The following is a 26108-nucleotide window of genomic DNA, read 5'->3' as shown; positions in this document are numbered from 1 at the left end:
GATGGGCCCTTTGAAGATAGTGAGCCCTGTATCTGCCTCAAGAGTGATCCCAGCCAGTCCTCCCAGGGGAAGCAGTGGAATCAGAGACTGGGGGGTAGGTTAAGGGTTCAAGCTATGTGTGGGAGGGGAGGGCTACAGGCTCAAGGTTTGCTGAGTGGTTGCAAGTTCACATCCCCCCATTCCCACCACTCTCTAGCTGAGGTCCCCTGTGCATGCCTGCCAGCAAGATCACCAGGCGAGGCTGAGCCAGTGATGTGCACACAGGCAGGAGGTACCAGACCACAGGGGTGCCTGGCACAGAAGGCACAGAAGGCATAGAAGACAGGGAACAGGGATAAATAAATAGCTTGTTTATTAGTAATATATTACATTATTAAAGTGCATTGAGAAGAGATAAGGGGCGGAAGCTGGAAGGCCCCCGGCCCCAGGCCCTGCCCCAGACACAGCTGGAGAAGGGTCAGCTCTCTGCTGAAATCCATGGACTGGGGGCAGGGAGGCCCACTTGGAGAGCTCGGCCTGGGCCATCTCCACGGGAATTTTCACAGTTTAGCCTAAGTTAGGACATGTCCTGAGCTGAAGGTGGGAGGCTAGGAGCATGGAAGCACAGCCCCTGGGGAAGGGGGCTGAGGGGAAGGGAGGGGTCTCCCCCTGCCCCCCAACCCCCAATGCCAAGGGCAGAGTCCTGAAACCTCCCCCCTGTGGACCCGGCTCCTCCTTCAAAATGACCGAGGCAAATCTACCTAGGGCTCAGTTTTCTTCTTCGCTCTCCCCTGTCTCCCTCACCCGCCCCTCCCGTAACCACCCCACACTGGAGGCTCATGCCCTCAGACTGGGTTCCCAGGGCAGAGCCAGCTCATGCCACTCTCTTCAAACCCATGCCTGTCCCTGGACTCTGATCCTATCCCAGAGAGCCCCAGCCTGGGATCAGCCCCCACCCCCCTTCCCATACCCTCCCTTGACCCGCCCCCCAGCATGTAGTTTTGGTATTTCATACAGATGCAGTCAGAAGTAGCTATACATGAAATAAGCCTAACATAAAAATAGAGCTTTTTCCGCCCTTCCGTCCGGAAAGCAAACATCCTTCAATAAACATGCAAGGCGCTGTCCGGTGGGACCCAGGCTGTGAGGGAGGTGCAGAGGAGCAGCCCGGGTCTGCAGGGACATCAGCCACCCAACAGTGGGTCAGGGAAGGAAGCAGTTGGGTACAGCAGGTCCCAAATGACTTAGCCCCAAGGTCCAGAGATGGGGGTCCCAGCTCTCCTTCCCAAAGCCCACTGGCAAGTGCATCACTGCATGAAGTCAAGTGTGAGGAGATTTTGAAAAATATTCTTGAGAAGATAAAGTCTCGAGTCGCTAATGGCCCAGCTTCACAGTCGGAGCCTTCATCTTGCAGTCCCTTACTGTCCCCACTCTACCTGGGCCCCAGCAGCCGCCCGCGGCTGGACTTCTCCAGGCCCTTTGTCCCCCAATGGATTATTCGGTACCCCTGGAAGAATCAGTGGACAAGGAGCCCCCGGGCCGGCCGGCTGAGTGTGACATTTTTCTAGTACTCCTGGGCTACAGAAGTCTAGGGTGTGCCCAGCTCCTAGAAACCCTAATGAACCAGCAGGCCAAGTATGAGTGTGGGCAGGACCCCCAGCCAGAAGGAGGTGGCCAGGGTACAGGCGCGGCCCATTAGCTGTTCAGCCAGGGCTCTGTCCTCGGGCAGCAGCTCCCAGTGCTGGGCCTCACGGAGGTAGGAGCCCTCTTGGGCCTCGCAGCGATAGTGGCCGTACTGCCGGGCCGTGAGGTTCTCGATGAAGAGGATGCAGCTAGGGCTTTGGTGGCCTGGCTCACAGCTCTGTTCCACATTCTCCTCGTGGCGCCATAAGTAGGTGGCGTGGCGGGACTCCATGGGGCAGGTCAGGTAGTACCGAGAGTTCCGGGCCAGGGAAACCTTCTGCAGTGGGGCCTCATCTGAGAAAGTAAGAGGAGATAGGCATGAGGAGGGGTCAAGGCACCTGGGGAGCCTCTGTGCCCTCCCACGGGTGAGACGTTCAGAGTAAGGCTTCTAAAGGAATATGGTGGAGATGAGGTGTGGGTCCTGACTTTTTTTCCTGGTATTCTCCCACATCCCTAGCCCTCTCATAAACACCCAACAACATGCAAATTCCCAGAACGGGATATGGTCCAGAGGCCTCAGGTCAAAGCCATGCCTTCGGCAGATCAAGCTAACTGAAGCATAGCTGTGCTTCCTTCCTCAGCCTGGGGCCCAGGGGTGGGGCTAGAGGAGATACCTGGTTTGGGGTTGGGACACTCCTTGTGTGGCTCGGCTGGATTAATGGACTGCAGCACTGACCTAGAAACAGGAGAAGCAAACATCAGCGGATGGGAGGCTGCTACCCAGCACCTCACCTGTCCTCGTACAACCCCGGAATGATCTTCCCACAGCCCTTCGGTGCCTCCTGATACTCAGGTCTGCCTTCCCTTGGGGAATGTACCGTTGGGAGCTGTAGATAGACACGCAGTGGTCCTGGTCCCAGCCACAGTAGGGATCTCGAGACATGAGGCAGCCATGGCAGCCTCCACTGTAGACCTCACACATGTCCAGGGGCACCTGGCTCACTTCCCACTGGGAGCTCACATACAGCTTCCGCTGGAAAGACAGCAAGACTACCGTTAGGCCAGCACCCTCCACTGAGTTCTCAGCCCTTGAAGAAGGGATTCTGCCACCCCAGAGGCCCTTGAAAGGGCATGCAAACTGCAAACAGAGTAGCTGTCTCCTCTACCAGCTGTCTGGGTGGCCCCAAGGGTGCGGAGTAGATGGGACAGCTCACCCGGTCAGGATCCAGTGATATGGCCTGGATGGCAGCTGCACGGTGGAAGGGCTGGATCTCCATGATGTTAAAGACAAAGCTGTGTTCTGGGTCCCCGGATTCCACCACCTTGTGTACAGTGCCCCTGTCTGTGGGTAGTGAGCAGAGGGAGTCAGTAGGCAGAAGCCCACCTCAGCCAGACAGTCTTCTTCAAGGCTGGGCTGCCAGGAAAAGACACTGGGTGGGGAGGGTTTAGGAGCCACGGCTCAGGCAGGAGTCACAGGACTGGGGTAGGGTAGGGTGAGGACAGATGACTAGGAAGTAACAGAGAGCCCAAGGACAGCCTGGAAGTTTTCAAAGCTGATCCCCAAAGGCCATCCCAACGAGTGCCCCCAATATGCCAAAGGCTTATTGGCGGCTGCAAAATTAAAAAGCAAGCCAGGATCATGGCTTCACATTACCTTGGTTAGCCCTTCCCTCCTCTGCCCTTTGAGGTAGGCGTTATCTCCCTTGCTTTGCAGATAAGGTAGGGAGGTGTAGGAGAGCTATGCAGTGTGCTCAAGGTCACACAGATGGTGAACGGCAGGAAACAAATTGGAACCCAGACAGGTCAGAACCCCACCTCTGTATTTTTTTTTTAACAACTAGCCTGCATCCTAGGTACCTTGGGAATATAGTGCCTTTAATTGTTTATTTTAGGAATAACTTTATATTTTCAGAAAAGTTGCAGTGGTAAGTAGTATAGAGAGTCCCTGTCTAACCTTCTCCCAGTTTCCCCAGCTGAAAACCTTACATAACCAGAGTAAATTCGTCACAACTAAGCAATTGACGCTGCTGTGTTCCTATTCACTCATACAGACTTCACTTGGGATTCTTGGGTTTTTCCACTGATGCCCTTCTTTTGTTCCCGAAGCCAATCCAGGATTCCATGTGGCATTTAGTCTTAAGGGATATTTTAATTTCTGTAAAGTCTTAGATCTGAAAAGAACCCTAGATTCCATGTGAGGGCTCCCAAGGTCACATAACCAGACTAGACTGTCTGCTACAGCAGCTCTCTTTCCACTGGCACCTGTTGGGAACTGATGGATATCCCGATCCTGGTCCTCCTAATCCCACCTCAACTGCTGTCCCAGTTTCTAGAATAGCCTTTTCCTTCTCTCCTTCCATCCCCATTTCCCAGGGCATCAGCTGCCCCAAAAAAGCAGTCAGGTGATGCCTACCTGAGTCAGTTCCTCTAGGCCCAGCATTTCACCCTGCTTGCTTTGAGATATGGGCAAAGACTGCTTGGACCTGACAAACCCCCACACAGCCCTTGCCCTCATCCTAGACACATAGACACAGACAGACAAATAGATACACAGCCAGTCCCCACTGTGAGAGCGTCCATTCTCTGCTGAGAACCTAGAGAATTCTTTATTTTTATCTGGCCCCAATATTTCTAAATGCCGCAGGCTATAAACTGATGTCTCTCCCATGGGCCACAGGGAAGATAAGAGACTCGTTCCATAATCCCTGAGTGTGCTTGTAGCCCAGACATGTAGGAGGAAAGTAGCAGGGTTCCCTGGGCCCAAGTCCAACCGTCCCTGTCCTGTACTGTGTGACCTCCCTTCCTTTGTCCTCAATGTCCTGTGGGAAATTCCTTGCCTTAAGATTTCCAGGATCCAAACAATGACCCCAATACTATAGCTTCCAATAAGGCCAACATGGCCAAGGAAGCCCCAACGTGAAGCAGCAACAGGAAGCCACTTGAGGGAATATGAACAATTGAGGGAATGGTCCCAGAAGTGTAGGGTCCATTCTAGCTTCCAGGAAGGCCTCTGGCCAGGGACACAATGGTCCCCAAGGCTACTTCCAGGACACCACCCCCTCTTTGGCTGAGACCCGAGATGAGGGTGTACTAAGATCAGGGTGTACAAAGGCTTTCTGGGACACAGGAGCAGCACCTGGGTCATAACTCAGCCTCCCCCAAGCAGCGCCCCCCCCCGGAAAGAAAGGGGAGAGGCTGTCTCAGGCCTCTATGGCGCGTTGCCATCTGCAACTCTTTCACACGGTTTCAAATTCTTTATGTCCCACCAGCTTTCCAAATGCTTCTTCGCCCCTGCATAAGCCCAAAGTCTAATGGAAGGTCCATGGCTCTTATTCTGCATGGTCAAGGCTGCCAGGAGGCCCAGTGTTCAACCTGACAGCCTTTCCATGTCTCTTTCTATGCCTTCTCCACTGAGTGAGACATCTAGACCAACGCCATGCCTGGCTTTGTTCATTCACTGCACTGACAGCTCTATCCACTCAATTCTCTGTTGACACCTAGAGGCCCAAGCAAATGTTACATACATGGGTCTTCATACCTTCTAAGTCTGCTGTTTTGTTTTGCTTTGTTTTTTGAAACAGGATCTCACTATGTAGCCTTGGTTGGTCTAGAACTTTCCATGTAGACCAAGTTGGCATTGAACTCACAGAGATCTGCCTGACTCTGCCGCTTGAGTAGTAAAATTAAAGGCATGTGCCACCATGCCTGGTTCAAGTCAATTTCTTAAAGTAAGTCAGGGAGTTTGAGATAGCCCATTACCTGTGGTCAGGTAGAGCACATGGAAGGTCTCTCCATTGCTGGCCTGCATGCGGTGGACGACCACTTTCTGATAATGGTACTTAGAGTGGAACAACGGTGTCTTCAGGGGTCCCAGGGGCTCCACCCTCTGCGCCACCTCTGGGTGACTATCAGCTACCTGGAAGGTCTCTGTGGGTATGGGTTGCTTTTTTGGGAGGCACTGGGAAAGAGAACAGGAGCAGGTCAGCGGTGACTGGAAGGTGAGACCAGGAAGGGCTGGGGTCTGGGCCTTGGTTGGTCAATGGCTCACCATGCCAGGTCGAGGGTTGGGGAGACCCATGTGGTAGCCCTTGAGTGAGGAGGTACGGAAGACTCTGTCAATGTCACCAAGCGAATACACACAGACAGCTGAGTAGTTCCTGCAGGGATATACAAACCACCTCAGTGGGGGTGGGGGACAAACCCACCTCCAATTACCCTGGCCAGCCCCATGCCAGACGGGGCACAGCCACAGCCCTCTGCCTGCAAGCTCCATGAGCCAGAACCATTACTGCTGGCCCAGCGCCTAGCATATCAAACAGGGCTGAGACAGGAAGGGAACAGAAGAAGGAAGGGAAGCTCAACTAAGTTCTCTCTACTACACTCTAAAACCACAACCGTAGGTTCTGTTACAGCATCACTGAGTTCAGAGCCCACCTGTTCTACCCAACTGAAAGAAAGAGGAACCCATCCCAGGCTGAGTCATTCTCCGGCCCCTCTGGTCACAGGCTGCAGGGCACTGAGGCCTGGGGAGCCCAGACCTTCATGTCCCGCCCAGTCTGTAGCTCCACACACAAAAGAGCCATAGCAGGGTCTTTCTTCCCCCCCCCCCAACACTTGTCTGCTTTGTTTTCAATCAATGAAAGTGATTAAAGAGTGTGAATTATCAGGCAGTGTTTGAGCAGGTGTGATCACGCCCAGCACCCCAGGAGACACCTCTCAGCCTTTCCCAGGCCTACTGCCAGCTTTGGGCACACATAGGCAGGGATGTGCACATGGCCCACGGCCACACAACATGAGGCAAAAACACAACGGTCCACCTATCACGACCTATCACGTTGCCAGCCACCACCGCACACAGCCAGTTAGCAACTCAAGCCTCGACCTGCAGTCCCTGCAGACGGCACTGACTGCTCCTCACCAGGGGTTGGAGAAAACACCATAGACCCTGGTGTCCCTCCACTGGCCGCTGGGGTCGGGGAGCAGGAAGACATCCTGCAGCCGATTGAAGTTCCTGTTGGTGGCTGCATCACTGCACACCAGCATGGCTTTCAGGAAGGTGTTCCACTTGGAGGCAGACAGTGAACTCTCACCACCCTGGTCTCCCTGGAAGGGCAGAAGGCAGAGGAAGGCCCTCAGCACCTGCCTGAGCTGCTTGCCATGCCAGAGATACCTGCTGCCAGGCATGCCAGCACCCAGGCTAGTGAGGAGCAGGGCAGGTTACAAGGACTAAAATCTGTGGGGACTCATGCACGCTCTCACCCAGCCACCCCTCACATATCTTGCTCACCCTGCAGAGCTGGGCCACTCGGGACACATTGAGAGGAGCCTCGGGGTTCTTGTCAGGGTTGTCCTCCCGGAAGAAGTAGTAGATCTTATCATCATAGGCTTGGTCTTGGTGCACGATGGTGGCCTTGATAAACTGTGGGTCTGCCAGGGACATGGTGACAGGGTGTGAGGCTAGAAGCCTGTATGGGAACCCACTCAAGCTTGCATACCTCTCCCAAACACATATATAAACTCAGAACAGCACTTACACCCCATGGGGCCCTCAGCTCTAAAGCCATACCCTATACCTGTTATGTCCCTTCTCTACAAAGACGTCATGGACCCAGGAGCAATGACTTCATGCCTGGGGACTGCAGGAAAGTCCCTGGAGTGCCCATGTCACTTCTGCCTAATCAACAGAGCCTTAATGAGGAAGATGAGGCCATCTTCCCCACATGGGCTCATGAGAGAGATGAACTTTGGCTCTCTTGGCCTCATGCTGGGTCTCAGCTTCCTCTTTGTTTGTTCCCAGAGTAACTCATTCCCATCTGGCCTCTTTCTCTGTGATTCCTCCCCTCTCACAGTGCAAACTCCTCAGCGCTGACTGTTCAGGTTCCTGTCTTTCAGGAAGTCCTCCTGGGATACATCAGAAGACTAATCTACCACCCTGGGCATTCACACCCCTCTGTTCACCCTCAGCCCAATCAGAATTGGACTTACTCTGCATGACCGTATCACTCGTGTACAGCTCACTCTCACCCCGGATGCGGCGGAACCGAGGGATCTTCCCATTGTATTCCTGCTTCCGGATTGTAGAGTACACTTCATCCCCTGGGATGGCGGAAGGACGCGTGGCTAAGAACTAGAACTTCCATAAGTCCTTCCCCCAGGCTGACACCCACCCCTGCCGCAATGCTGTTCTACCTTCAAACAGAACGAGGGAGTTCTCATCCGGGCTGAAGGGGGCATAGCCTTTCATCTCACCAAGTGACATCACAACACTGTCATTCACCTGGGGGAGATCAGAGGTGCAGATGGCCACGTGACCGCTGGCCCCTGCACCCTACAAGGGCCAGTTTCCCAGCCAGGAGCCTATCCTCCCACAGAGTCTGTTCAGGGCAATGCCAATCTCAGATTCCCCCACCTCTGTCTGGCCACGAGGGGCTAACACCCACCCAAGAAATGGGGACTGCTCAGGCACATGGGAAGGATTCTCACCAATTTCCAGCAGCTGGGCTTCCGAGCATTGGTGCCACAGACCAGCAACCCGTTACCCTGCCTCTCTAGAAGAGTGATGTAATTTTCGCAGTCCTGTATGGGGAAAAAAAGAGTTAGATGGGAGAGAGTCCCTGGCAGGCCCAGCAGACACTAAGACCCTCAGTCTTAGGAAAGAAGACATCCAAAGGGGCTGAGCACAGACAGAAGCCGCCCCTGACAGCTGACTCTATTTCCCTGTAAACAAGGCCTATGTGTCAGGGCCTATGTCTTCCCACTCTGAATAGGGGCCTTAAGACTGACCCAAACCTCCACCGTAGGTGGAGAGAGCAAGCGTAGGCTAGGAAAGCCTCACTCACTCTCTTCCTCTACTCTCAGGATCTTCTCCCTCCTCCCTACTGGCGCCGCCCTTCTCCACAGTCCCTCCCTTTACTCACCTGTTTGTTCTGGCAGGACCCCTTTGTGAAGCCAATGTTCACCTGGAGGAGGGGAAGAAGCATTAATTCCTCTTCCAGGGGTGAAATGTCCCTGAAATGCTGTCCATGCAGCCTTAGGGCAAGCTCTGGATGAGACTGTTATTCTCATCTTCCATGGAAATAATTGAGCCTTGGAGAGGGTAAGCAGATTTCCCAAGGTCACACGGGCTCTTTGTCTGATACCAGGAGCAGAGCCTAGCATTTGCAAAGGCAGGTTATGGGTTCTGGAATCCCTGCTTCCTAACCTGCCTTCCCCCATCAGCACTACCTTCCTGGCCACATGTGTCAGCTCCCAGTTTTCCTCCTCATAGCCTGACTCCCTTACTCCAACGTGGGCTAGCTGTAAAAGCCCCCCCCCCCCAGGAACCGTGTGTGAGGTCACAGAGGTAGAGGACATATACAGAAGGATGAACCAGCTCCTTCATACTCCCTAAGGGTCTTCACTAGGACCAGAGGACAGAGACGAGGAAAGAAAGGGGGAGGGCAGAGGCCCAAGCTCACCGTGCGCACAGAGGCGTTCTTGCCCTCGGGGAAGTTGAAGCGGTAGACCTTGCCACGTCCACCCACCCACACAGAGAGGCTGCCCGGCTCATGGAAAAGCACGGTGTGGGGCTCAGGCTGGCCAAAGTCCACATGGTCCTGCCCTGTGCAGCATGAAGGAGAAAAACACCTGAGCAAGAGAACCCTTGAGCTCCCACAGGCATACGAGACCACACTCCCTAACTAATGCTCCAAGCTCAGGGAGCTGAAAGCCCGGAGACAGAGTCTGGTTTAGGTGGGCCTGAAAAATAAGGAATGCCCTACTGAGCTCCAGAAATCACCTGCCCCACCCAAAGCTACAGGCCCTTCCCCACGATGTATGTGGTCTGGAGTGAAGGCATTTTAGGGACCCTAGGGAGAACAGTCCCCTTTCCCAAATACACACATATTCCTGAGGGGCTGGGCCAGCATGGAAAGACCATCGGCTCTGTCTGTATTGTGAGGGAAGCTGGAGTTGCCTCCAACTCACTCAGTCTCTCCAGAAGCAAACAGCAGGGCTTCTAAGCACACCACTTAGGGTTCAGATCCCTGGGAAACCCTTTTATTCACAACTTCAACTCTTCCTTTGAGAAGTTGTCTTCCACCCTCATGGCTTAACCAGGCCCTTGATGGGTACCGCTTCAGAGCTGTAACAAATCTTAATGCCCAGTCCTTCCCATTACGCAGTTGAAAAGACAGGTCAAGGAAGAGACAGCCCAAGACACATGAGAGCAGGTGGGGGAGAATAGGTCCTAAATCAACGCCACTGCTTCTGTCTCCGCAGCTAACCTCTCGCCCGGTTTCACCCACCCAGGGGCGAGCCCCTTTTGGGACTCAGGGTCAGCTCTCTGTCCCAGCAACTCTGGGACAGGGACCTTCAACAAGCACAGTCTACACTTTCCAGCAGAAGGCCTGACCAGGGCAATTTTGCCCAAAAAAGAAACTGTCTGAAGCCACTGCCTCCAGGGAGAAACTGTCTCGTCTCCAGTGACATTGTTGAGGTTGTCCTGGTTGCAGGACTAAATTACAGGGATGGGATGGCCTGTGGCTATGCCCTCGGCAATCAACCATAGCCACTGTCCCCCTTACCTCTTGTTAGCCTGAGCCTCACCCCGGAACCTGGTCTGACCACTGTTTTTTCAGCTGCGGCAAACTTTGGGACAGCCAGTTTGGCAGTGACACCCAAGCAGGACACAGTCCAGTCCAGGCGAAAACAAACCTGCCAGTTCTTCAAGGGCTGCCCTAAATCCTTCTTTTTGTTACTTACACCATTCCTATGGATCCTACATCCACCACAGGCAAGAAATGGCAAGAGCCTACGTGTACAACTCATTCCCTTTCCTAAAAACATTTCTCCACAGCCAACTGATCCCAGACAGAGAGTGGGAGTAACTCAAATTCTGTGTCTCTGCTGTGGCCTGGCTCACTGTGTAGAGGAGGAAACCAAGGCCCTCCGGGGGACAAGCCCGGCCCAAGGTCACATCAGCAAGCAGGACAGATTGTTTCATCCTGTATCAGTTCTCAAGAACATTTGTGGAGATGTGAGCCGGGCTGGCTAGAGTGAAATGCTGAGTCCGCTTGCCCTCTGACTGGCCTGGCCCTCCTGGGGCATGTCAAAAGCCAACTGATCAGCAACTAGGCTGGGAAAGGGGTGGGGAAGGCTGGGCACCCTACCTCTCACATCCTAGATGCCAAAGCTGCCTCTCATCAGATCAGCCCCGGATGTACAGGACTGGGGCTGAGAGCCCAGCTCAGTGTGCTCTTTGGATAGAGGAGTTTAATGGTGGCAGATCACGGCACTGTCCTCTAGCTGTCTTCCAGCTGTGATAAAACTGTAACTCCGGGGTCAGCAGGCAGCAGTCGCTTGGTCTTTCTGACTCATGGCTCTCCTTTCACCCATAGCCTAAGCAGAAACCTGAGCAGTCAGTCCATAGACCAGGTCCCAGGAAGCACAACTTCTCACTTCCTTAACATCCAGTCTGGGAGCCAGGGAAAAGGTCCCAGGGATGTTACGCTACTGAGACCCACAGCCCCAGAACCAAGGAAAAGAAGCACTCACAGGCTGCGCTGGCCACTTCCACCAGTCTCCTCAGCTCCCAAGCACCTGTATCAAGGTCTCCCCCCACGCCTCAGAGAAGAGGCAGGCAAGGCTAATGTCCAAGTCAACTCCAGGGGGAAAGGGCACCCAAGGGGACCATGGAGAAAGCCTTCCTCTGGAGGTAGTGGGGCTGTCAAAGAGCAGTCCTGAAAGAACCGAACCTGAGTGTTGAGGTAGCAAGGACAAAGTCTGAGGGGGATACTTGGCTCTCCTCAGAAGTGTAGAGATGAGGAGCCACACCACAGAAAGCTCACTAAGCAGATGGTCCCAGGAGGGAGCCCCGGGCTGCTCCCAGAAAACCCGCAGAAGCTAGGAAGGGCGGAGGAGGGTATCAGCAGCTGAGTAGGCAATAGATACAGCCAGGGCAGCGCTCCCTGATCTGCAAGCCTGTTCCCCTCAAGCCTAGGCAAGGTCATCGCGGGGGAAGGCATGGACTGCTGGCCCCATTTTACAGAACAAACAGATAGGACCAGCCCTCCCTTGACCCCCAGGTTCCTGCCCCTCCCAGATCTGTGCCTGGTGATGTGTTATGAATTAGGGGGAGGAAGGGGATGGCACCAGCTCAGCCCCAGGACAAGACCTTGGCCCATTCTCCACCCCAGCTCCAGCCCAGGCTCCCGCACTGCCCGAGGCCCTCAAAGGGCCTGATTGTGCCCAGGAAGTGTCAGAGCAGCAGCTCCATGAATACATGAAAGAAAGCTTTGTTCAGGTCAGCAGGAGCGGGGGGCTGGGGGCTCTGGGCAGGAGGGCTGCCTGGAAGTGAAGGCAGCAGCAAACCCTCATGGCCAGAATCACCTCAGAGAGAGCTGGACCAGGGGAAAGGACAGACTCAAGGCCCTGCCTAGGCAGGGGCTGAGCAAACTGGAGTCTACCTTTAAAGATCTAGGATAAGTGTCTGCTTCCCTAAACACTGTCTTTTTGCTGCCTTGTGAATCCAAAGAGATGGGGAGGCAGATAAAAGCTAGAATGGCCAGAATTGAGGAAGGAATGTACAAGCAGAGGAAACAATGTGAACAAAGACGGGAAAACTGACTGTATGGTGGGTAGAGGACTGAGGCCACAGGCTTCAACCTGACAAAAAATTAATGAGAGAAGAATCCAGAAGGTTAGGCCTTAGCAGTGGGGCAAAGGAGGTGCAGCTAGCCCAAGGACATACTGACCCACTGCCCATCAGTCCCTCCTACGGCCTGCTACCAAGGAGCAGGGATGGGACTGGGAATGTCTCCCATCCTCTGGCAGTCCCTCACCTCCCACCTCCTGGCTCCCCCTGCTTCCTTTCCATCCTGTGTGTCTAAAAGGAGCACCGTCTGGCACGGTGTCTCCCCCCTCACTCCCCGGCCTGACGCATTAGTGGCTGACTAAGTGGTAGCTAAAAGCTCCCAGAATAACCAGGGGTTCAGGCAGGGGAGGGGGCTAGGGGCACACAGAGAGGACATGGCCTCAAGGCAAGCTAGACACAAGAAAGGCCATCCCCACCCCATGTGATTCAGAGCCAATCATGGCTCTCCTGAGCCTAGCAATGAACAACCCCAGGCTGTCCCATATCTAGCTGCTCCGTGGCCCCTGAGCGCCCACCTCCTCACAGTATAGGGGTCACAAGGCCTGGCCCCAGTTCTATGCAGATGTAAGTGTTGGGAAGATGGACTAGGGGAAGTTGCCCCACGAAGACACAGCACCAGCACCCCTGCCTGGGTGGCCATGAGGCCTGATTCTGTTGCGGGGGGCGGGGAGGATTGAGGGAAAATCAGGACTGATTCCTTTTGGGAGCCATTTTCCCACCACTGTCCCAAGAGCTGGCTGACTACAGGAAGTAGGGCTGTTTTCTTTTGGGAAGCCGGTGGGTTTTCTCTAAGCAGGCCAGCCTAATGAAGGATCTGTCCTCCTCTCATTCACTCTGGATGCTGCTGCCATCTGGTCCTGTCATTCCCCATAGCCTGGATGCTTGTGAAAGAGGAGGGCAGGCTCAGAAGAGTGGAATGAGGCCTACTGTCTGCAAAAGGAACAACAAGGGCTGGTCCTTGACCCACTGAACCCATCAGCCTTGAATGCTAACCTCCAAAAGCCCTTGGAAAGTGGGCAGAGAATGGCAAGAATGTGGGCATCCCAGTAGGAAATGCCTGAGTCAGGTCGCCAAGGAGCAGGAGCCTGGCCAAGCACAGACTGGGGACTCAGGCATATCTGGCAGGGACCCCCTCCCACACTCATGTCCCCTTTTGTATTTGCAGGCCCACTCACACCCTCACCTGACCATGCACTGGCCAGAGGAAGAATGAAGAGCCTCGTGGAGCTGGGTAGCTAGCCTGCAGCCTCTCTACACTTTGAAAAACTCATCAGGGCAGGTATCCAAACAGCTACCACAATAGGAGAGGGAGGCCAGGGAGGCTATACAACTGGCCCAAGGGCGAACACTCAAGGGAGGCTCAAAGACTTGAGTACCCATCATGCCACTACGTCTCTCTAAAATCACACCCAGGACTTCTTTGAGATGTGAAAACAGAACAAAACTGTCTGTTCAACCTTCCGTTTCTGTGCATCACCCTCTCCCTAACTGTCCCTCCCTTACTCACTAGGTGTGGAGTCACTAACTTAATAAATGAAGGGAATCACCCATCCACCTCCCAGGTAGGGCCCTGATCTCCCAAGGGCCTTGAGCAACCCAAAGGCATGACTAATGGAACTATGGGTACTACACAGGGTGGTGAAGAGAAACCCTCCCAAGGCAGCAGACACACAGGGACAGACACTTTATTGGCTCTGTTTCTGATATGGCCATTTCCAGATGGCACCAACCTGGTGCTAAGAGCAGATTATGGCTATCAGCGTCCTGGTAACACCTGTACAGGGTTCTGGGTTCTGATGGCCGCCAGGCAAGTACCGTGCCGACACAGGTGGCAAGGCCCTAATGCGGTAGTCACCCTCATGGAGTAATAAACATCTACCTTCATTAGCTGCAAGCCTGCCCACACCCACAGGTGGGAGGGGAGGCTATGTCAGGTGTTTATTCAGCCCTGCCTCTAAGAAACCTCCCAGGCTCTTCGGCATCCAGGTAGCTCAGTTCAGTTTCCCCTTCTGTGGCTGGTAGGGATGGGGGTTACTGGTTTGTGGCAGCCTGGATTTTATGACCCACCATGATTCCCGGAACAAACACAAAACATACAAGATTTAAGTTCATGTGTCGTTTGGGGGAAAATATGAGTCTATGTATGCTAAAGAAGTCAGAGACAGCTTTCTGAAAGTAGAGAGAGACAGTAAGGGCAACAGACACATCTGCCTTCACTAGCTAACCCAACAAATCTCCACCACCCTTCAAAGAAGGCAAGACAAAGGTCTGCACCCCCATTTTACAGAGAGAAAAACTGAGGTCCTTCCAAACCAAAGGGTAAAGACCGACTGCATACATCAATCACTGTGACCAGAGGATCAGAGGGTTTGGCTGTTGGACAAAGTTCTGATGAGAAGAAGCACGTTTTGGGAGAGCTGAACTGAGCAAGATTCAAGAGGGATGGAGATGGAAGGCCATCAAGGAGCCCAGCTGGATTCGGGAGGAAGCTCAGAACTCAATCCCAGGAAAGGCAGGAAGCCCAAAGCCAATGCCACACCCTATATGACTCCTATCCATTCTTTGGCCCAGCAGGTTCCCAAAGCCCTAAAGGTCAGCTAATGGTTATTTCAAAGCAGAGAAGACAAAAAGTACAGAGTCTGCTCTTGGGTTCAGAGCCAGGGCAGGGGGCGGCAAGAGGGCAGAGGCTGGCTACCTCAGCCCCGTAGGGAGGGAGACAGGTGGAAAACTATGGTGAAACAGAAGGTTTTCAGCCACAGCTTTGGCATGGACCAGCAGGGGACAAAGGGTGAGGGCGACCAGCCAGCAAGCCTGTTAAGGCAGGGTCTGAGGTGCCAGAACTGCATTCCATAAGAAGCCAGAGATGCTGCAGCAGGGGTGGGGAGCAGTCGAGAGAGGAAGAGGATAGCAATGGCAAGAATAGCCCCAAGCCCAGCCCTTCAGAAACAGTGTCTCTCTTGCCAGGGACTGCCCCACAGATTTTTAGAGCTAGTAATCCAGCAAATCACTACACTCATATGATGTCTGGTCTCTTTTTACCTCTGTTTAACAGATAAGGGGTGTGAGGCACAGAGAAGCTAAGCAACTTATCCAGAATCACACAGCTGGGTATGTGGTAGGGCAGAGGCTGACACTTAGACCAACTAACTCTGGAACCTGAGTGTACCCTACTGTACTCCTGGGACGGACTCTCACGGACTTCTGGTGCAGCCCTTTCTATACAGCTGAGGAGACCAAAGCCCAGGGAGGCTACGGCAAAGGCTACTTGCCATCAAATGCCTGACCTCCACTAGTGGCACCTTGACAAGCATGTGTGAGTGAGCATGAGTATGCAGGTGCAGGTGGGGCAGGAATCTAGGGTGCAGTATGTCACCTTGACCCTAAATGATAGGCAGTGTGACTAATTGGAAAGATAAAGCTCCTGGGTTCTCTGTGCCTAATAGGAAGCATTTGGGCACCCAGCACTTCTCTATTATATTCTCACCCAGGTTCCCAGCCTGACAGCACTCACTGTCACACTCATCTTCTCCACCCTGCCTCTAGTTGTAGAACTCAGCAGGGCCCAATCCCCCAAAGCAGGGCAGTGAGGGCTCACCTGTCTCTGAGCATTCCCCTATGCCTAGCTCCCATTGGCACACAGCCAGTGCTCACTGCCCTTGTCCGTTCTAGGCTGTAGGTGGCTCTCACCTGTCCTTGAACATCTAGCCCAAATCCCCTGGAGCCAGGAAGTGTTCTAGACTGCTCCAGCCCTCACTGCTCTGCCCCGTACTTCCTGCTATCTGGCCCACACCCTCTCCTCTCTCAGATCGCACTGAGTCTGGTGGGATTTCGCTGGAGATGTGGGCTACTGTGAAGGAGGGCCCATTATCATTATCATCCATTGCAACGGCTGGACAAGATTGGGTGGTCCAGCCGGTAGGAAGGGGCAGCCTCCCACTACTCTTCAAAGGAGGAGATATCTTAGAAGTGGTTCCTGGGCCATCTAAGGGGTGCCTGCATCATGGTGGACCTCTGCTATGCTGAGCCACAGCAGCAGCTACCCCTAACCCTGTTCCCCACCCCTCGAGCTTTCTTCCCCCTCCCCCTGACTGTATCACCCCCACCATTCTTCTGTCACAGCCTTGGCTGTGTGTTCCTGACGTCCCAGGGGCCCCTTTTCCATCACAGCCACGGGCCCTACCTCTTAGTCACTAACGGCTCCCTCGGGGCAAGCACAGGGTTTCTCCTGCTTTGCCTCCCTCAGGAGTTGGATCCAGGTGCAGGCAGGGGTCAAGGGCTGGTTGCCCTCTACAATGAGGGTCCCCAGGATGCTGGCCCAGAGCCCGGGTCTTGATTAAAAGCAGGGGGTACAGGAGGCCCCACAGGATCAGCCTAATCCCCAGGCTGCTGTGGTGCTTAAACCCAGATTAGCCTGAGCCATGACACAGAGCAACCTGCCCCCTGAGACCCAAGATCTGCTCAGCAAAGGCTAGACATGAGGTATACGGAGCGGATCCAAATCAGAGGGTCTACAGAGAGTGTGGTCTAGCTGAGTGTGGATAGGAACTCTCTAGGCTCAGTTAAACAGGCCAAGGAGGTAACAGGCTTTAGAAGCCCTAGCCCTAGAAAAGTGTGAAAGTACACAGGACATTGGGAAGGGGCAGAGGGCTAGGCAATCAGTAAGCTCAGGGCAGAAAAACACAGCCCTGACTCCAACTCTGCCTATTTTGCCAGTGACCTTGAGTCAGTTCTGCCATCTCCCGGACTTAGTTTCCCCACCTGGGGCTAGTGTGGCTGGCCCAGCTTCTCTCTGACACTTATTTTCTCACACCCTGAGCTTTGTGTCAGGCTGGGTAAAGTGAGGTCATCTCAGAAGGTTCCTCAATGGAACTGAGAAAGAACTGGGGGTGGGGGGGAGGAGGAAGACAGGTAAAGTGCAGAGAGGATGCTCTGGGGGACAGTGGGTGCTGGGAAGGAAGGAGAAAAGGGCCATAGGCTCTAGGGAAGCATCACATGTGGCTGTGTGTTCTGGGTAGAATACTCAGTAGAGTGTCCCAGAGGAATAGAGGGACTTTGAGGAGAGCAGGGTACAATCTATACATGGGACAGTGAGGCCAGGGTGAAGGCCTGATGGATGAAAGGGCTTGAAGGACCTTCCCCTGCGGTAGGGCAGCAACCTGGGGCCATGGCTGGCTAGGGAGGGTAGAATCCTCTTGCCCTATGGAGCCAGGGTGGTAGTTCTTTACTTTCTGCCTCCTCTGTGGTCTACGTGGCTCACTGACAGCTAGACAGTCACACATCTGGCAGCCAGTCCTTCTTGCGAGACCAGGGCAGATCAAGGGCCTGTCTCTCCTATCCAAGAAAGGAAAAAGGCTTCTGGGGTGGCCAAAAAGGAAACTAAGAAAAGCAGAAGCCTTTTGGTTCAGAGCTGCAAGCCAGAGGTAGGGAAGTGGGGTGAGTCTCTTATGACACAGCCACCCTGAACGGAATATAGTGAGGGGTACAGAAGGGCGCTGGAGGCCAGGATGTCAGCTGGGACTCCAGCAGGCAACTCCAAGGTCGTCCATTCTCATGACCGTCCCTGCAGGCTAAGCCTCACAGCCCTCCTGGCCTGGTACTCCTCAAAGAGAAGTGTGCAGTTCACTCTGCTCCTCACAAGTGCAGAGAACCTCGGATTCAGCCAGAAAAGGGACCAAGGTTCCTAGAAGGGGAAGCTGGTCATAGAAATTGTGCCTGCCCTGTCCAAAATACAGGGTTTGGATACAAGGGGGTTTCCTCTGTAGAGCACCCGCAGAGAAAGGACATGGCAGGCCTCCTGCCTGAAGAATCCTCCTCATAGTCAGCAGCTGATGGGGATGGTCCTCGTGCCCCTGGACCCCACAACAACTTCCCTCAGGGACCTGAGACGGGCTTGTCTGCTGCTGTCTTTCTCCAGAAGGCTGCCCATGCAGTGACCAGTGGCCCAGCTCAGATACCATCTCCTTTAAGAAACCGTGCTGAAGCCCGGTATGGGGATGCACATGCTTTTAGTCCCAGACACAGACACAGGTGGATTTCTGTGAATTCAAGGCCAGACTAGACTACATAGCAAGTCCCAGGCCAGCCGGGATGAGAGACAGAGAGACAGAAAAAGACAGACTTTGCTGAACCCCTGAGCAAAGGTATTACTCAACCCTGTCAAACAGGTGCTTCTCTCGCCCCGTCCTCAGCGAGCCAATTCCTACCTCTGCCATCTCAGTTTTGACACTTCATCCAGGAAGCCCACTGACTAGGCAGACTTCCTCAAGCCTCCCTGACTGCCCTCTGGTACAAGTCCTGTCACATTCCTCCAGTATATATACAGGATTATCTGCCCAGTCTCCCTATCTACAAGGGCACTAACTCATTTAGTTTCTTTCTCTGCTAGATCCTCAAGTCCAGTCTAGAACCAGCACAAAGCTGGACTCAGAAAGCCCCTGTTGAGTGTGTGTCCACCCTTGAGGTCATAAGCCAACAGACCATTCCCTGCAACTGATCCTTGACTTTCAGCTCATGATAGGGAAGAGAAGAAGGACACAGGACTCAAGGACTTCCCCTGACTGCCCAGGTTTCAGTTATTTAACACCAACATCTGAACTGGCTACCGCAGTCTCTGCTCCGCCCTCCTTGTCCTAGAGAAAAAGGAATCTTGGAGGTATTACAGTCCAGCAGTGAATGAGACACTACCTCTGACAGTTTTTGGACATCTGAGGGAACCGAGGCTCAGAAAAAAAGCAAAGGATTAACCCAGAGTCACAGAGCAAATGAAGCCAGAACAATTCGGCCAGAACCAGGCTCCCAACTTCCCACCTATTTCTACTCAAGTTGCCAGAGTCAACTTGGATCTGTGTCAGCTTGGATCTGCAGCCACAGCCCCCAACACCTGCTCTCAGAATTGTCAATGTTCAGCACTAAGCCATCACAGAACTTAGCAGGGAGCTTCTAAGGACATCACCAAGCATCTCTTCCAGCAGAGAAAACCCCCTTACCTCTTGGGGACTGCCCCCCCAGATCTGTAGGGGGTTCACCTTGAAGGTGATGAATTCATCTAAGTCCCCAAGAGGGGAGGGATTTCCACTGGAAATGCTGATGCGTGGGGAGCCCCAGCTGTGACCTCATCCCCTGGAGGAGGTGACAGCACCCCCCTGCCCTTGGGAGCAGCCCCTTAATGGCTACCCGGCAGCTCCCAAGTCAACAACAACATCCTGTTGTTAATTGGACCAAAGGGTTAGAACCATCCGGACAGATGGAGCCTGGAGACTGGACTGCTTCCCTCCTGTGGACAGGCTGGCTCGCTCTGACTTGGGGGTCAGGACATCCATGGGCTTCTCAGAAGTTCTCCTCCGACTATTGGTGGAGCAAAGAAGTGCACAGCGCACACAAGCACGCCAACCTCTTGCCACACTACGTCCTCGCCTGCCATCCATTGTTTTCTGCCCCTGCCTGAAGGAAAATCAGAGTCACACAGTTACCTTGTTGGCTGACTCATGTGTTAGTGAAGCCCTGTGGGGACAACCTCCAGAGAGCTCTTCCTGCTCTGGCACCCTCTGAGAGTCAAAGACAGGTACAGAGCTCAGGACCCCCAGCAGTCTTTGATGGAATAGCCTTCCCCCTGGTCCCGGCTGCTCTGCACCAGGCCTTCATCTGGTTGCAAAGGCAGCATCTCTCTCTTTCTCTCTCTCTTGGTTTTTTGAGACAGGGTTTCTCTGTGTGGCCTTGGCTGTCCTGGACTCGCTTTGTAGACCAGGCTGGTCTCGAACTCATAAAGATCTGCCTACCTCTGCCTCCCCAGTGCTGGGGTTACAAGTGTGCACCACTGCCCCGCAGCAGCTCTCTTAACAACTGCAATCTGGGACTGTCTCAGAGTCCCTCCCTTTAACCTTTCCCTAAGGCTTGGAGTGAGGTTGGGGTCCAAGCAAAGAAAATAAAGACATTTCTATACCAAACCCAGTCCCTCTTCTGTCTTGACTCAAAACTAAAATCTAAATCTAGGGCTTGTAGAGAAACGTGTGTTGGGCCACCACCACCCCTAGTCTAACCATCCCTGAGGGTTGCTGTGTCTCACCCACTGGTAGACGGGGCTCTAGGCTTATTGTGAAGCCTGGGAGGGTCTCTCTCTCTCACTCTATGCCCGGGCTGGCCCTATCCAAACTCCCTTCTGTCCGACTGCCATGTGTTACCCCACAGGAGACAGGAGGCAGCTGTCAGCCGGACACACCATCACCAGCTGGTGGCCCCGGGGGTGGGGGGCAGGTGAATGGCAGGGCCTGTCTGGTCAGTGGGGCACCTGGCACTTGGGAAGGAGATTGCAGACTGTCCTTGGACAAGATTGGTGAGTGTCTGGTGGATCCCAGCCAGAGGGGGTCAATAGTGCATTATCAGTGTGGCCACCGCAGTGAAGTGCAGGCAGGGGAAGTGGGGCACAGAGATGGTCTGGGAGCTTGAAAAGTGGGTAAGAGGGCTGAAAGCAGCTTTAAATAGCCTCGGGGTAAGTAAGGACTAAGTGCCAGGGATGGAAAGGTATGCATTAAGTGCTAACAAGTGGGTGTGCATTAAGTATGTGGTGGGAGGTCAAGGAAGGATTTGGGGGAGAACACAATCAAATGAAAGGAGTTTGATAGAGAGATTCCAGAACACTCAGACACAACCATTTGTCTCCTCTGGAGTACTCATGTGTTGGGCTGTCCAAAACCCAAGCAGACCGAGGCAAGGTAAGACGCTGGCAGGGCAGAGAAGAGAGACTGAAGTGGGTGCAACTGTGGGATAAGCAGGCGTCCACCATGCACGGGAGGTCCAGAGCCCCAGCTAAGCTGTTCCTCTTCGACCAGGTACAACTCTGGCTGGATGGCAGAGTTGGAGACCAGAGTATCTCGTTTAGGGTTGGAGAACCGTCCCAATCCTTCCCTTCTCTCTAACCCTGGACCAGGGTCAGATCAGAGCCTCCACCTGGCACGGCGGGTACCCACACTGCTCAGTGACCTTGGGCAAGTCACATTCTCTCAGCTGCTGCGGCAGTTCAGGCCACTCATTTTATGTGGGTTTTTCCCCCCTCTGCTAAGAATACCTGCCCCAGATACTGCTCAGACTTCCGCAATCCCTGCAAAGTGCCATGGCATCAAAGGGTTCCCAGGAGGGACAGACAGGACCAGTGCCCCCAGTCCCCTATGTGAGGCCCCCAACACCACTAGGGGAGGGGCTGCAGAGATGCCAAATTTGGGTACAGAGCTGAGTTTGCCTGGGGGCGGGGAGGCATTTGTGTGCAATGCAGGGGAGGGGAGCTCAGTCCCTAGCGGCAGAAAGCCTCCAACCCCAACCCAGCCAGCTTTCTGTCCCGCTGTACACGGGTCTAAACTGAGGTGCCCCGGGGAAAGACTCCAGTCCCTCATTCACCTCATTCACCACAGCCCTAAGGCTGCGCACCCCTCCCCAGGCACGGCGCTTGGGGGTCCCAATGGCCTCGCCCCACCCAATGGGCACTGTCCCCCTCCCGTGCCAGTGTCGATTTCTGGTGACAACTGCCACGTGCGGGCAAGGGGGGAGCGGCTGGTCCCAGCATTACGGAGACAGCGCCCAGGTGCCCAGAGCCCCTACACCGCACCTTGTCCCGGATCGCCGCAGGCCACCCACCCCATTGCATGGCCCGCGCTCCGGGCCGGGGCGGGGGCGGGGGCAGGCGGCGGGGTCTTTGTTCCCGCAGCCCGAGCGCAGCGGCGGCGGCAATGGGTCCGCGCCCCCTTCACCAGCCCAGCCTGAGCCCCGCGTGCCAGCAGAGCCCGCAGCTCGCTAGGAGGGGATCGGGGTAAGGAAGGTGGCCAAGGGAACGAAGGGTCCTGCTATGCAGGACCCCGTGGCGGAGGGCCAAGGAGCCTCGGCGAGGCAGGGGCCCGCAGCCTCCCCCCGCGCTCAGGCGCTGCGGTTCGGGCTCAGAGCAGCGGTAGGACTTAGAGCGCCACTTAGCCGGGCCCGGGCCCCAGCCGCTCGCTCACAGGCTGCAGCGCTCCAGCCCGCTCCGGCGTGACAGTACGCACACTCACATACACTCACCCGGACCCGCACGCTCCCTCCGGGGCCGGCCTGAGACCCGCAGAGCTGCGCACACGCACTCTCTCTGGGTGCCGCACACTCCGCACCCGCCCGCACGGCGTCCGATCCCGCGCCCCGCCGGCCGCGCGGCGCCGCCTACCTTTCCAGACAGCGGAGATGCGGGGTCCGCTCCTCGAGTGGCCTTGGGCGGAGGCGGCGGCCACCCAGAACAGCAGCAGCAGCCGCAGCCGCAGCGGGAGCCCGAACCGAGCCGGCAGGCTGAGGACGCGGGCGCGCGGTGCGCTGGGGGCGGCACGTCCGGGAGGAGGAGGCGTCATCCCGCAGCCCCGGAGCGACAGCGGCAAGCAGCAGAGACTGAGCCAGCGCCCGGCCGCAGGCAGAACCTAGCGCCAGGAGGCGGAGTCAAGCTCCTGACCCCACCCCACCCCTCCCCCCCCGCCCCTCGCAGCCTTTTTTAGCTTTGCCGGTGGCCCCTAGCTTATGTAGTGACCGACCGCTGCCACCCGCTCGCGGGCAACTCCACGGGGAGAACCCAGCTGCAGAGAAGACACACTTGTGATCTGTCGTGAGGGGCAGGCCCCATCCCTCCTCTGGGCTTTAGTTCTACTTCCCTCGCCCCAGAGGAAAGAAAGGCCTAGGAGATCCGTAAGGACCTCTCAGCGTATGGATAAGTCTAACACCGGACGACCCGCTGCAGTCAGCTAAGTGGTGTGTCAGAGAGCCATTCTCAGAGAATGGGCTTGCCGGAGTGGGACCCAGCTCTCTGCCGATCCCATCAGCCGGAACAAGATGCTTTCCAGTGTGGAGGAGAGAGGAGGTCGATGATGTGTGGGGTACCCACAAGGCCCCACTATTGCTCTGCCTGAGAGAACACTGGGAATTTTTCATCTTGGCCTGGCTCCCTCCTCTCCCTCTTCTTTCTCTTCCCTTCCCCAGCCAACAGCCTTCTGGGCTGCCTCCCCCCAGCCAGCTGGTGTATGCTCAGAAAATCCAAACTCATTTCCATGTGAGCTGAGGGGGATATAATTAGGAGGGCCCCTTCCCCAAGAAGAAAGTGAGGGGTACATCCTGCATGCCCGAGATTCACAGTCAGGGAGGCAAGGTCATGACCAGTTGAAGGGATCTTTCTCTGCCTAAGGCTCAGCTACCTATCAAGGACAATGGGATGTCTGGGGGGGGGGGTTTCCATCAGAAGGTCAAGGCCTCACCCCCCTCTGCAGTCACCCGAACAGCCCAGGGAACTCTCTCATTAGCTTATGGTCCAGAGCTACTTTGTTTGCTCTTTGTAAAAGGGTCTCCCATGTCCGTTGGCCAGAGATGGTTCAGATTCTCCACCTCTGCTTATACCCCAGGGAGCCATGACTGGGAAATCCATCCAGCCAGTAGGTATTTCTCTAGTGCTTACCATATACATAGTTTACATTGTACTGCACCCAAGAAGAGACAGGGTGAGACAGGGAACAGAGGTAAACAAAGGCTTGACCTTCAGAACCCACAGACCTAGACATGCTGGGCATGCTGCAGACACAGGCAAAGATGCTGGGCAGGATGCCCTGACCTCAGAGCCAGCCCTCTTTGATACCAGGAATCTTAGCCCTGCCAATTTCACATTCTGCTTCTAGTTGTTCTCTCTATTCCTAAAAGCCCCAAAGTGCCGCAGCCACGAAGGTGAATTCCTCCAGCTCTCTAGCACCGCTATGTGTGGAGGGGTCTAGAGATACCACAGGGCTAGGTTCCTTACTCTATACATTGAGCCTCTAGCTTCCTGATACCTAGGCTTGCAAACCCAGAGAGAAAGCTGTAGATGCCCAAGAACTCCTTCCCAGGCCTACACTGAACTTTGTGGCCATGAAGCTGGCCACCTGACCAGGCCAGGGTAGCTTCTAAGAGTGAGGCTTGCTCTCTAGCCCCACAACTCATTTGCTGGGCAGGTGTGGCCTCCGGGGCCTTTATTTCTGTAAATGATTGAGGCAAGTTAAGAAGTCACTTATCCCTGCCTTTAAGAATCAAGAATTCGAGTGCATCTGAAATGAAAACATTACCCATGTGCACAGTAACTCACAAAATGCGACACACTTCCACCTACATCATTCCTGCCAGACCTACATTTTTTCCCTCTGAGTAAGAAAGCATAACTCTATCTTAGGGAAGAAACTGAGGCATACAGGACAGCAGGGCTCCGTCTGCGGTCAACTGGAAATGAGTGAATCAAGACAGAGAGCCAAGTTCTCTGACTCTAATAATGATCACTAATCGAGTGGTTACTACTGCGTGCTGTGCACACTTCGCTGCCTCATCTTAGCTCACTCTCCATGATGCTTGGAGCGAGGTGCTCTCATTCATCCCTCTTTCTAAGCAAGGAAATCAAGGTACAGGAAGGCAATGCAATACACCAACACCTCTCAGGTGGACAGACTTTAACTCAGGTGGTCTCCCCAGCGCCACCACCTTAGCCTCCATCAGTATAAAGTGCTCTTGCACGGCTGCCTCTGGTACACAGCTTCAGTCTAGGTCCACACAATACTCAGAAGGACCCAGACAGGGCTAGGTTACCACGTGCTGGGAAGAAGGGCAGGCCAGGGGCCAGAGTCAGCCTCCTAAGCAATAGGGAACAGATGGAAACTAGGGGTAGAAGCCAAAGAATTTTTTTTTCCAGGCTGCATGCTGGAGTGAAAAGTGGTGTTGAAGGCCATCATCTCCCCAAGACAGGCAATGGGACAAAGGGCCAGGCCAGATGGCAGCCTGCTCCTGGGTCCTATAGAGGGAAAAGCAACAGAAGGGAACAGGTACCAACAATAGTTTTGGGATTCCTGCCTCAAGTAACTCAGGGAAATAAAAATAGTATAGGTAGCGAAGGGCCTGCCTGCCTCATTAGATTTCAAAGGTGGCTCTTGATCCTGAACCAAGGCAAAACCCCTACTCATGATGAGTGATGGGATATGAGCCAGAAAAGCAACAGATGCAGATGACAAGTATGCAGGAGAGACACCTCTCTGCTCCCCTTCCCATTACTCCAGAATGGGAGGAGTGGGAGACAAGACTGCTAGAAACGATACAGGGCTGCATCGTGTAGGCAGAGGAGGTGCAGCCAAGTCTAAGAAGTATCCTTGGGAAGTCAAGAGATGGGTACATGCAGATTGGAGCTTCATGACCCAGAAACAGCAGAGGTCCTGGGGTCCATCCCCATATTCCAATAGAGCCTCTTACCCTTCAGGGCCAAACTCAGTCTGCTTCTCCATTCCCAAGCTTTCCTCAGTCCTGATTCGATGGCAATACACAGCCTTGCAGGAGTGACCTACCCCAATAGAGGCCTGAGGAAGTGTGAGGATTCAGTGAGGAAATACGATGTGCACACGATTGAGCATCACACTAATCTTTATAGGCAGGATTCCATCCCTGCCATTAGGTCTCCACCCAGGCTATTCACAACAGGATCTGTTTACTCACCTCACCTTCACAACCTCTCAGAGGCAGACAGACAAGTAGGTCGTGAGTGGCCAAGTGGGCTGGGTTCTGGAATGCTGTTTACAGGACAGCTGCTACTCAGCTCCAAACCAAGGGAACCACAGAAAAGTCAGCACATAGGTGGTCTGGTTCTTCAAGTGAAGCTGAAACTTAGTCTTTGCCCCTACTCTCTGCTTTAAAGATATCCTCAAATAAAAGTATCACCAAATACTTTTTAAAAGCTAACAAGGGTGCATAATGCCAGGTTTTAGGAGCTAAAGAGATTGCTTGATCGCTAAGAGCACTGGTTACTCTTCCAGAGGACCCACATTCTATTCCCAGTACCCACATGGTGGCTTACAGCTAGCTATAACTCTCGTTCCAGGAG

The 26108-nt window shown here is 54.3% G+C and overlaps 1 protein-coding gene across 2 annotated transcripts; it reads right to left on the bottom strand.

Moving 5' to 3' along the window:
* Positions 1-335: 335 nt before the first annotated feature.
* Positions 336-22667, bottom strand: Sema7a (semaphorin 7A (John Milton Hagen blood group)). Of its 2 annotated transcripts, none has more exons than XM_021653496.2 (14): positions 22416-22667; positions 9060-9202; positions 8520-8561; positions 8086-8178; positions 7792-7879; positions 7588-7698; positions 6890-7029; positions 6521-6705; positions 5651-5759; positions 5362-5560; positions 2817-2944; positions 2481-2635; positions 2277-2338; positions 336-1956 (listed from the first exon to the last, which is right to left on the bottom strand). In XM_021653496.2, exons 1-14 carry the CDS (start codon positions 22591-22593, stop codon positions 1595-1597), a joined length of 1995 nt encoding a protein of 664 aa, XP_021509171.2. In that variant the 5' UTR covers positions 22594-22667; the 3' UTR covers positions 336-1594. The 2 variants fall into 2 exon arrangements, with proteins under 2 accessions (XP_021509171.2, XP_021509172.1); XM_021653497.2 differs by lacking the exon at positions 22416-22667 and adding an exon at positions 22277-22383.
* Positions 22668-26108: the final 3441 nt, after the last annotated feature.

Source organism: Meriones unguiculatus, chromosome 1 (assembly GCF_030254825.1).
Source record: "Meriones unguiculatus strain TT.TT164.6M chromosome 1, Bangor_MerUng_6.1, whole genome shotgun sequence".
Classification (NCBI taxonomy): Eukaryota; Metazoa; Chordata; class Mammalia; order Rodentia; family Muridae; genus Meriones; species Meriones unguiculatus.
Note: the sequence above shows the minus strand (reverse complement) of the source record. Positions and strands in the feature narration are given on the sequence as shown.

Excerpts from the sequence above, each read along its gene's own strand:
- Sema7a (XM_021653496.2), bottom strand. The coding sequence starts at position 22,593 with ATGACGCCTCCTCCTCCCGGACGTGCCGCCCCCAGCGCACCGCGCGCC. Across the intron at positions 9,203-22,415 it reads CATCTCCGCTGTCTGGAAAG|GGCAGGACCATGTGGACTTT; the intron begins GTAGGCGGCGCC and ends CATGCTGCACAG. Across the intron at positions 5,561-5,650 it reads CCAACCCTCGACCTGGCATG|TGCCTCCCAAAAAAGCAACC; the intron begins GTGAGCCATTGA and ends TCTCTTTCCCAG.